The sequence below is a fragment of the Pogona vitticeps genome, chromosome 7 (assembly GCF_051106095.1).
Source record: "Pogona vitticeps strain Pit_001003342236 chromosome 7, PviZW2.1, whole genome shotgun sequence".
Classification (NCBI taxonomy): Eukaryota; Metazoa; Chordata; class Lepidosauria; order Squamata; family Agamidae; genus Pogona; species Pogona vitticeps.
Genome location: NC_135789.1, coordinates 15551558 through 15563481, shown reverse-complemented (window position 1 = coordinate 15563481; position 11924 = coordinate 15551558). Strand labels below are relative to the sequence as shown.

General features: G+C 47.8%; 2 protein-coding genes across 3 annotated transcripts in view; one reads left to right on the top strand and one right to left on the bottom strand.

The window, feature by feature from the left end:
* Positions 1 to 11924, top strand: part of MOB3A (MOB kinase activator 3A) — a 337768-nt gene that overhangs the window by 62958 nt on the left and 262886 nt on the right. The gene's annotated exons all lie outside the window — the stretch shown is intronic.
* The window catches only part of CSNK1G2 (casein kinase 1 gamma 2), a 41561-nt gene continuing 30519 nt past the window's right edge, over positions 883 to 11924 (bottom strand). For both annotated transcript variants that reach the window (XM_020780796.3, XM_020780795.3), the window contains exons 11-12: positions 4063 to 4169; positions 883 to 3676 (exon numbers count right to left, since the gene is read on the bottom strand). In XM_020780796.3, coding sequence (XP_020636455.1) covers positions 3622 to 3676; positions 4063 to 4169 — 162 coding nt within the window. In that variant the 3' untranslated portion in view covers positions 883 to 3621. The remainder of the gene's footprint in view (positions 3677 to 4062; positions 4170 to 11924) is intronic.

Here is an 11924-nt window from a genome sequence, read left to right as displayed (position 1 = left end):
CCTTTGGGAAGAATCATCATCATTCTCTTACAACTGCAAATTTGGGAGGGACTCTTAAGGATCATCGAGTTCAGCCCATCATGGAGGCCCAGTGGGGAATTCGAACGCCCAACCCCTGGCGCCACAACCCAGAGACCTCAACCTTTTAAAAGATGCCTTTTAACCTCCTTGTGTTGCCTTTGGAGAAGCCGTTTTAAGCACCCCCTGCTTTTCTTTCAACTTAACCCGATGCCAGATAAACTGGGATTTTTAGCAGAACAGTCCTTAAAGTTAATTTTCTAAAATGCATCCCCTATCTTTTTACTTCCTCCAATCTCTTTGCCCAGATAAGCCTTCCGAGGCTCCCCGCCACTTTCAACCAAAACACAAAAACATCCGTACAGAACATATTTTAAAAATGTTTTTGTTTAATGTTTGGGGTTTCCCCCCTCCCTTTTTGATTTCTTTCTTTTAAAAAAAAGCTAGCTGCAATGACTTCAGAGAAGTTTCAGAGAAACTTATATATTATCTTGGTATATTTTTTAAAAAAGGAGTAACAAAACTCATAACGCAACACACACTCCTGCTGCAGACCAATGCGACCAAGAAACCTCATTCCAGTGCCTTCAGCTTTTGCTCAACATCTCCCCCCCCCTTTTTTTGGGAAAGAACTGCCACAACAAAATTGCAAGGTTCGTTTGGGCGCCCGTCGGACAACATTGTTCAGAACTTTAGGTTAAAAAAAAGCATGTCTGGGAGGCAGACGATAAAAGATGGTCGTTCTGTGAGCTGTCCAGCTGCTTGCTCCTGAAAGCTGCTCAAATCAGACTTTAATTTAAAAAAATGTGGGTGGAGAAAAGAATCAAACTGCACAGTGACCGGTACCCAAACCACACTCATGCATTCTTTACAGAAACATTTTTATTTTATTTATTTTTTATATACCTTCCTGGGACTGGAACTACATTTTTTTCCAGCACAACATTTAAGGCTGTGTTTTGTGGGGGGTTGTTTATTTATTTATTCTCTTTGCATTTTCTGGGAAACAAGCTCAAACATTGCACATACCTAAAGCAATCCTATTTTTGTAATTTTTTTTTAGTGGAAGTCACCAGAATCTAGGGTCTCTACGAGCACCCCTTCCTCTCCCCCCCTCCCTTCCCATCGTCCTGGTTCTCTTTAGCACGGCAGAGGCACTGTTATAAAATGTATACACCAAGGGGATGAACCAAGCCAGCCAATCTGTACATAAGACCTTTTTCACTCTTCAAATGGCCATTAAAAAAAAATTAATTAAAAATAAAAACGGCACACACACACACACATCCAGGCAATATATTGAGTTTCGAAAGTTGTTTTTCTGGGGTTTCTTTTTTAAATGCACAGATTTGAGAAGTGCCGGCTTTTTTTTCCCCATCGGCCAAGAGTGAAGAGAGAAGTGAGCGAACGGGTTGGGCTTGTCTTTTGACGCAAGCCAAACCCCCCACCCCCACCTTGTTCTACACAACGTCTCGTGGCCATCAGCCACCTGAACCCCCCCCCCGAAGACCGGAACCTATAAATCCGCAGTGACGCCAAGGTCCCCGAATCCAGATCTAGAAAGGGAGTGAAACCGGAGTGGACGAGACGTCGGGTACCGTCCTCCCATCACGGTGGAGAGTGAACAGAGCAAAGCAGAGAAGGGTGTAGCACCAAGCGACAGATGCTTCGGTGGGTGTGATGGTCCTCTTTTTAAAAAATTTTAAGAGACTGTTTCGGTCCATTGTAGCAAACACCCCAAACAAGTGGATCAAACTGCGTTCTCCCCGGACCCCAAACAAACTTCCACAACAGCCCCCACCCCAGCACGGGGTGATGCAATGACCAGAAGGGAGTGGGTGGGTGAGGGGGAAAAAGGGGCAGGGGGGACACCCTTGCTGCTGGACCTCTTTGTGTAAAAAAATATAAATCTAGATTGGGGGGACAAAAGGCCCAAAATACAGACGGGGCCGTCCTGTTGCGCCAGGGGTGCCCAGCGCTGCCCCCTTCTGCTTGTTCCTCGGCCTTCCAGAGCAGGCGGCTTCTGCCATCGGGGCCTCACGTTCAACCTTGCACCCAAGGTGGAGGTGGTGGATTTTTGCAAAAAGCCCAAAAACTACGGGATGGATGCTCCTTGCACAAAGAATTTAAGGGGTGGGGGTGGGGGTAACAGGTCCATCCCTGATTCCCCCCCCATGCCTCCTCTTTCACAACGGCCACCCCCGTCAATTCAAGGCTGCAAGGGGAACCGGTGACCCCACCAGGTTTCTCACTCAACGAAACAGATTTGAAAAAAAGGAACAATTTTGCGAGAGGCTGGGACACCCCCCCCCCCCCGAGGCTCACTGGTGCTCTCTCCGCTTCCAATTTCACTCTGGAAACACATTGCCTCCTCCTCATCCTGTACCCCTGGAAGTTGGCTTTTTGGGAGAGGGGATTACATTTGGCTGCCAGCCATTCCTGAGATCAAAAAAATCATTTGCTGTTCCTTATTTTCCTGCCTAAGCCACCCCAGAAGCGGGTGGGCCCTTATGCCTTTATTTAAACTTAAGGATCTGAATAGGAAAAAAAATCTCTAAAATCAGATTATTTCAAGCCTGACGTCGCTCATATTGCTACCAAAAAGTGCATTGAGAAACGATGGGGTGGGGTGGGGAGAAGTGTAAACGAGCAATGCCTCCCGCCACCCTAGACGTGCATGTGTGCGCAACCTCGTGGGGAGCATGTGACGGCATCGCCGGGGGAGCCCCCCCCAGCCTCCTCAATAATGGGGACCCTTCGGGGGCAGAGAACCGAACCCACAGGGAAAGGACAAAGAAAGATGCTCAAAAAGGGAAGAAAAAGCCAAGATGCTCGTAAAAAGACGACAAGGATGAGACGGGCCTCCCGGTTCCAGGCATCAGGGCAGAAAACGCAATGTTTTAAATTAACTTAGAAGAGAGGAGACACAGAAGCGATGAAGGGGGGCGAGGGCGGCCGGCCGGCCTTGACAGCCGCTCTCGCAAGTTACCACTCGGCTTCCTTGAAAAAGTGTAGCTTTCCGAGTCCCGTTTTCTTTCTCTCCCCAAAACAAAGACAGGAACCCCCCTGCAAAACCTGATTCGCCAAACCTCAAAAACCAAATAAGCCGGAAATGGAAAGGAGGAAGAGGAGAAAGCCAACAGAAGGAAAGGGGGAAGAGAAGGAAGTGATGCATAAATAGTGAATGCTTCGTTTGTAGTCATTTTTCAAATCCACCCCCGCCCCCCTGGGGACCGGGAGGCCAGGAGGATGTGAATGCTTTCGGACAAATGTCCAACGTCTGTCTCTTTTTTTTTCCTGCGCCCGTGGCACCTTGAGAAACAGCCGTGTCCCCCGGAAGGAGGAGGACAGAAGGAGACGGGGAGCCGACAAAACGTGGTCCGGGGGGGGGAGCCGGCAAAACAAAGTCCGAGTGGCTCCTGCTCCCCCCAATCCCGCCCCCCCCATGCACACTGCCCGCCAAAACTGACGGCAGTGGCGGCGGAGTGGGTCCCCCGCCCGGCTGAGGGCTCCAAATCTCATTATCGGCTGCCAGGAAGCAAAAGGGGGAAACGACGACGCAGTTCTGAATGGATCCTGCCCGCGGCCGACGCAGGAGGGGCTTCATTTGTGACGCTGGATGGTTTTCCTCTTCCTTCTCTTGAAAAAACAGCAGCACCTAAAAAGGAAGGACAAGAAGCACATATATTTCCAAGATTGCAACAAAGCAGAAAGAAAGCAAAAGCCACAAGCTAACATGCTGATTTTTACAGGCTTGTTTTGCTAATCCTCCTCCTCCTCATCTTAGAAGGGCAAAGCTGGAAGGGACCCTCTGGATCATCCAGTCCAGCCCCTCTCAAGGAGGAACTGTGGGGGGATTTGAACCCCCAACCTCTGGTTCCACATCCAGAGACCTCAACTATCTGGCAGTCCATCCTGTAATTGTTTAGCTTCCAAGGAGGTTCTGGGTGGGTCGGCCCCTGGGCGCCCCCCCCACCAACCTAGGACAGATGGGGACTGTCTCCCCACCACATCCAAAACCCCTTTTCTACCAGCACGACTCACTTTGTGTCATCGGCCACCTCAACTTCAGCCGGGGCGGTGATGGGAGCGTTGGAGTGGCCGGCGGTAGGATCATCGGTGTTCAGTTCGCCGTTGGTGGAACTCATGACCTAAAAGAGAGGGAAGCAAGGTCGGACCATATGAGCTACCGAGCCACGCCGAGGGGAGAGAGGTGGGCAACAGGATGGCCACCGTTAAACCCCTTCCCCCCTTTCAATCGTCAACATTGGCCTCGGCCAACGAAGAGGAAAGACTGGAAAGCCAGATGAAACTCAGTATATATATATATTTACCAACCTTGGAAAGAGGGAAGGCTGAGTGAACCTTGAGCCGACTCCCTGGGAAGGAACCCAGATTGTGAGCAGAGTTTCAGCTGTGGTACTGCAGTTTAACCACTGCTCTATTCCTGTTGAGAACCACGAAAGTAGGATAACAGTGTGTGTGTGTGTGTGTGTGTTTATATCTACAGTGGTGCCTCGCTTAACGAGCGCCTCGCTGAGCGATGAAATCGCTTAACGAGGCGCTCTGGGCCATCGCTGGAGCATTCGCTCAGCGATGGCCCCTATGGCGATTTTTCGCTTTGCGATATTCGCTAAGCGATTTGCTTAGCTAATATCGCATAACGAAGCGGGGGAGAACAGCTGATCGGCGGTTCCGAAATGGCCTCCGGAAGGTCCGCGCCGCATTTTCGCGCCCTGCCCTTGCTTACCGAGGGCGCGAAAATGGCAGCGCTATGGTAGAACCTCGCACAGCGGTGAGTTTTCAAGCCATAGGAACGCATTGAACTTAGTTCAATGCGTTTCTATGGCTTTTTTATTTCCGCACAGCGATGTTTCACTATAGCGAAGGTTAATCCGGAACGGATTAACCTCGCTATGCGAGGCACCACTGTATATATTTTATATATTTATACACACACATACACACATCATTATCCTACTTTTGTGGTTCTCAACAGGAATAGAGCAGCGGTTAAACTGCAGTACCACAGCTGAAACTCTGCTCACAACCTGGGTTCCATCCCAGGGAGTCGGCTCAAGGTTCACTCAGCCTTCCCTCTTTCTGAGGTCAGTAAACTGAGTCCCCCAGCTTGCTGGGAGGGCAATGTGTCACCTTGCAGAATTAAATTGTAAACTACCGAGAGAGAGCTTTAAGCACTATGGGATGGTATAGAAGCAGCCCGCTTTGCTTCTTTTGCTTTATGGGTACATGCAGGCCCCATTGCATAGTGTATAAGCAGTATCTGCCCCCCCCAACCCCTTCATGGATTGCTGCCTTGTCGTGGCGAAGGGGCTTGAGTAACTCAGAGAAGCTATGGGCTATGCCGTGCAGGGACACCCAAGACGGACAGGACATAGTGGAGAGTTCCGACTAAACGCAATCCACCTGGAGTAGGAAATGGCAAGCCACTCCAGTATCTTTGCCAAGAACGCCCCATGATCAGAAACAAAAGGCTAAAAGATATGACGCTGGAAGATGGGCCCCTCAGGTCCGAAGGCGTCCAACATGCTACTGAGGAAGAGCGGAGGACAAGTACAAGTAGCTCCAGAGCTAATGAAGTGGTTGGGCCAAAGCCGAAAGGACGCTCAGCTGTGGACGTGCCTGGAAGTGAAAGGAAAATCCAATGCTGCAAAGAAAAATACTGCATAGGAACCTGGAATGTAAGATCTATGAACACTGGGAAGCTGGAGGTGGTCAAACAGGAGATGGCAAGAATAAACATCGACATCCTGGGCATCAGTGAACTAAAATGGACAGGAATGGGTGAATTCAGCTCAGATGATTATCATATCTACTATTGTGGGCAAGAATCCCGTAGAAGGAATGGAGTAGCCCTCATAGTCAACAAAAGAGTGGGAAAAGCTGTAATGGGATACAATCTCAAAAATGATAGAATGATGTCAATACGAATCCAAGGCAGACCATTCAACATCACAATAATCCAAGTTTATGCACCAACCAGCATTGCTGAGGAGACTGAAACTGAACAATTCTATGAAGATTTACAACACCTTCTAGAACTGACACCAAAGAAAGATGTTCTTCTCATTCTAGGGGACTGGAATGCTAAAGTAGGGAGCCAAGAGATAAAAGGAACAACAGGGAAGTTTGGCCTTGGAGTTCAGAATGAAGCAGGACAAAGGCTAATAGAGTTTTGTCAAGAGAATAAGCTGGTCATCACAAACACTCTTTTCCAACAACACAAGAGGCGACTCTATACATGGAAATCACCAGATGGGCAATATCGAAATCAGATTGATTATATTCTCTGCAGCCAAAGATGGAGAAGCTCTATACAGTCAGCAAAAACAAGACCTGGAGCTGACTGCGGTTCTGATCATCAGCTTCTCATAGCAAAATTCAAGCTTAGACTGAAGAGATTAGGAAAAACCACTGGGCCACTCAGGTATAATCTAAACCAAATCCCTTATGAATACACAGTGGAAGTAAAGAACAGATTTAAGGAACTAGATTTGGTGGACAGAGTGCCTGAAGAACTTTGGATAGAGGCTCGTAACATTGTCCAGGAGGCAGCAACGAAAACCATCCCAAAGAAAAGGAAATGCAAGAAAGCAAAGTGGCTGTCCAACGAGGCCTTAGAAATAGCAGAGAGGAGAAGGGAAGCAAAATGCAAGGGAGATAGGGAAAGTTACAGAAACTTGAATGCAGACTTCCAAAGAATAGCAAGGAGAGACAAGAGGGCCTTCTTAAATGAACAATGCAAAGAAATAGAGGAAGATAACAGAAAAGGAAAGACTAGAGATCTGTTCAGGAAAATTGGACATATTAGAGGAACATTTTGCGCAAAGATGAACATGATAAAAGACAAAAATGGGAGGGACCTAACAGAAGCAGAAGACGTCAAGAAGAGGTGGCAAGAATACACAGAGGAATTATATCAGAAAGATGTGGATATCCCGGACAACCCAGACAATGTAGTTGCTGACCTTGAGCCAGACATCCTGGAGAGCGAAGTCAAGTGGGCCTTAGAAAGCCTGGCTAACAACAAGGCCAGTGGAGGTGATGGCATTCCAGTTGAACTATTTAAAATCTTGAAAGATGATGCTGTTAAGGTGCTACATTCAATATGCCAGCAAGTTTGGAAAACTCAACAATGGCCAGAGGATTGGAAAAGATCAGTCTACATCCCAATCCCAAAGAAAGGCAGTGCCAAAGAATGCTCCAACTACCGTACAATTGCACTCATTTCGCACGCTAGCAAGGTTATGCTCAAAATCCTACAAGGTAGGCTTCAGCAGTATGTGGACCGAGAACTCCCAGAAGTACAAGCTGGATTCCGAAGAGGCAGAGGAACTCGAGACCAAATTGCTAACTTGCGCTGGATTATGGAGAAAGCCAGAGAGTTCCAGAAAAATATCTACTTCTGCTTCATTGACTATGCGAAAGCCTTTGACTGTGTGGACCACAGCAAACTATGGCAAGTTCTTAAAGAAATGGGAGTGCCTGACCACTTTATCTGTCTCCTGAGAAACCTATATGTGGGACAGGAAGCAACAGTTAGAACTGGTCATGGAACAACTGAGTGGTTCAAAATTGGGAAAGGAGTACGGCAAGGCTGTATATTGTCCCCCAGCTTATTTAACTTATATGCAGAATACATCATGCGGAAGGCTGGACTGGAAGAAACCCAAGCCGGAATTAAGATTGCCGGAAGAAATATCAACAACCTCCGATATGCAGATGATACCACTCTGATGGCAGAAAGTGAGGAGGAATTGAAGAACCTTGTAATGAGAGTGAAAGAGGAGAGTGCAAAAAACGGTCTGAAACTCAACATCAAAAAAACTAAGATCATGGCCACTGGTCCCATCACCTCCTGGGAAATAGAAGGGGAAGATATGGAGGCAGTGTCAAATTTTATCTTCCTGGGCTCCATGATCACTGCAGATGGAGACAGCAGCCCTGAAATTAAAAGGCGCCTTCTTCTTGGGAGGAAAGCGATGACAAATCTGGACAGCATCTTGAAAAGCAGAGACATCACCTTGCCAACAAAAATCCGAATAGTCAAAGCTATGGTTTTTCCTGTCGTGATGTATGGAAGTGAGAGCTGGACCATAAAGAAAGCAGACCGCCGAAGAATTGATGCCTTTGAATTGTGGTGCTGGAGGAGGCTCTTGAGAATCCCCTGGACTGCAAGGAGAACAAACCTATCAGTTCTAAAGGAAATCAACCCTGAGTGCTCACTGGAAGGACAGATCCTGAAGCTGAGGCTCCAGTACTTTGGCCATCTAATGAGAAGAAAAGACTCCCTGGAAAAGACCCTGATGTTGGGAAAGTGTGATGGCAAGAGGAGAAGGGGACGACCGAGGATGAGATGGCTGGACAGTGTCTGCGAAGCAACCAACATGAACCTGACACAACTCCGGGAGGCAGTAGAAGACAGGAGGGCCTGGCGTGCTCTGGTCCATGGGGTCACGAAGAGTCGGACACGACTAAATGACTAAACACAACACGCCCCCCCCAAATCTCGGCCTGAACAAACCCCACACCATCTTCCCCAGGGCTAACTCACTGCTTTGTACCATCCTAATCATGGTTTTGCAAACCCGCTCCGATTCACACATATCAGTCTCTGGCTTCTTAAGATACCTGCTTTGCATTAACCACAAATGACATTAAATCAAGCGCGGGTACGCATAATTTAAAAGTACGGCATGTTTGATCCCGGAGTGGAGAAAGTGTACTTAAGCAGCGTGCTCACTCTCCCACTTTCTTTTCAACTTAAAGTCCATCTCCTATTAAAGTATCCCATTTTCCCTGCTGTCTCTGAACTTCTACATTTCCTGGGTGGCCAGCCATAGCTGCCGTTCCAAAATTCTCTGCTGCTCGCCATGTCGTCCTTGACTGGCATAAGCCAGCCTAAGAATATTTATGTTGTAAATTGACTTACAAATCCAAAGGAAACAAAAACCCCAAGCTTCCATCCCTCATTGAGGAGAACAGATCAATCCTAGACTCGTGGAGTCAGAAGGAGGCCCCTCTAAGGCCATCTGGTCCAAACCCCCTGCTCAAGGCAGGAACCCAAATCCAAGCAGATCTGATAAATGGTGGTCCAATTTCTCTTGAATGCCTCCACAGCGCTGTAGCGCTCACCACCTCCCAAGGTCATGGGTCCTGTTGTTGTACTGCTCTAACAATTAAGAAGTTCAAACTGCACAACAGTCATGCCAGAAAGCAAGTTTTAACAAAGAGGCTGCGATCTGATTTTCAAGAAACTGACTCCATGTCCCTCCCTGGCCCCACATGCTGTTTAATCCCAAGTCCAAAACTGTCCTTGTCCCCCCCCCCAATAAAAACAGTACGGGAGAGAAGTTACTAAATTTATTTAGCATGTGTACTCCAGAAGAGCCTAAACATATACCTCTTATGGGCCAGGTATGTGCTTTTTGGTTTCGAAAAGTAACATTCAGACAAGCCCTGGACCCATCTTCCAGAGTCGGAAACCCAGAAGGGAAATCTATCCTGGCCCCAGAGACAGCATCCTCCTCAGAAGTTAACGCCTTTCTGCCGTGACCCTTCCAGGCCACAACCGTTCTACGGAAGGATGTACCCAAGTGTCGGCCCTGGTAACTTTTGCTGAGCTGGCACAAGGAAGTTCCAGATTCAAGTCCTCCCGTGGATTGGGCAAACGTGGGCCAGGGGGAAGGTTCCCTTTCTCAGCCTGAGCTCTTTTACAGGTTTGTTGTGCAGGTAGAGGTGGGGAGAAAGAGAGCCACGTCTCCGTGAGCACGCAGGAAAAAAAGCAGACTCTACCCGCAGCTAGCCAGCCAAGAAACAATCCCAAAAATAATCTCAGGATTCAGAGAAACACGACCTTCATCTTTGGAGTTAGTAGTTTAAGAAGGAAAGGAGCCTGTTTTTTTGTTTTTGGAGAACTGTTCAAGGTAGAAATCGGCTTGACTCCAGAGGAGGAAAAGTGTACGGAGCACACGTTAAAAGACCAAGAGACAGAAAAACTCCCTCTATTAAGACTGCTGGAGCTTTTTGGGAAAGCTGCATTTCCCCCTTAACTGAGGCAACAGAACGGCACACTGCAGACTCTGCAGTTGAAATCAAAGTTATTCAGCCCCCATTGCAAATAAGATTCGCTGTCCAAATTTACAGACTTCCAGCTGTCCGCAACGAACACGTCGCCTTGCAGGTCTTTCGATTGCTTTTGTTTGGTTTCTCCTTCCCAAAGCCCTGGAGAAATCCATAAATGGGGATAGCCGTGCAGCAAAATCTGCTCATTGCCACAAAAGCAAACAAAGCCCAGCCTTTTTTTTTTTTTGGTCATGCCGGTATTTCATTCCACCCCCTCCCAACCCCACAGTCTGAAAAAGAGAATCAGTGGAGAAATTGGGGATGGCCGAAACTGGAGAGGAAACAAAAAGAAAGGGCCAGAAGGTCTGATCACCGTCATCTTCGAACGGCAGAGCTAGGACCCTCGAGATCATCCAGTCCAGCCCCAGTGGTGGGTTTGAACTCCCAACTTCTGGCTCCACAGCCAGAGAGGCCTCCACCCCTGGGCTATCCAGCGGTTCATGCATGAGGCCCACCCCTCCTTTAATCAGTACAGAATTTCCTTAATCGTTCGCCAATGAAGGAGGAGAGGTGATCCAGAAGGCTCCAGCTACAGGCAAATTAAACTCCAGAACTGTCGAGCTGAAAGGGAATCCATGCAGCCCACCCACCCCAAAACACCAATAACAAAAGGTCTGTCCTTTTGTAATAATGCTTTTACCTTTTTTTGAAAAACAAATGTTCTGTTATGCATTCTTTTTAATGTTTGAATCACGTCCGGTTTCTTGCCTGGTGGTTCTGCACCATGAAGTCGGAACCCACTTACAGCAGCCCTAACAGGGATGGCTTTCAAGATAAGCGAGATATTTCTCCCCCTCGAGGAGTTTCCCTGGTCGAGTGGGAATTCGATACCCTGGTCTCCAGAGCCCTAGTCCGTCGCTCTGTCCACTACACCACACTGGATAGTTTTAAGCTTACAAATACTGTACAGTAGGACTCCCTTATCTGCGGAATCACTATCTGCTGACACCACTTATCCTCTGCCTGAAAATACTAAATTAAAAAAAAAACCACCTAGAAATATGTATACAGTACATATTTCCAAGGAGTATTTACCAGAACTGGCCACTAGATGGAGTCAGAGACCACACAATGTGTAGGGTTCATTTAAGTCCATATTTTTTTGGCATCAGTGGGGCCGAGGAAGACTTGGAAATGATTCCCACAAATACCACAATAAGTAATCCTACTTATTACTGTTTTTTTTTTTAACAATGGCATAAGCCACAGTGGGTCCTGCTTTAGGAGAAAGGTGGGGTAAAAATATTTTAAATAAATTACATCTATTTTCTCCTTTGCTGGTGTTTCTCACCCTGTATTTTCCCCTCCTCTTTCCTTGTTTCCATCGAAGCCGATCCAGGGAGATGCTTGAAAGCACCTTGGCAACAGCTCTGGAGCCCGGACAACAGCTGGCGAGACCCAAGAGCCCCCCCCTGTGCATGCCCCCCACTCCACCCACCCAGTCGGTCCCTTTCGTGTACCTGGACGGAACCCCCAAGCCTGCCGGTTGCCAAGTAAGTTCCTAGCGCCTCCTCAGCAGGTGGCTGGCCAGCCTGAGGGTCCCAAAGCTCCGTCCCTTCGGGTGATTGCTAAGGACGGAGGACGGAAAGAACAACAAAAAAAGGAGGAAGGGGGGGGGAGATAAAGAAGTAAAATGAAATAATACAAAAGGAAGAGAAAACGGAGAAGGGTCAGTGATCCAGGGAGAAAGGAAAAGTCCAAGAGAGGTGGAGGAGGAAGAGAAGAAGGGCGGGAGGGGAAAGGAAAAATAAAACATGCAA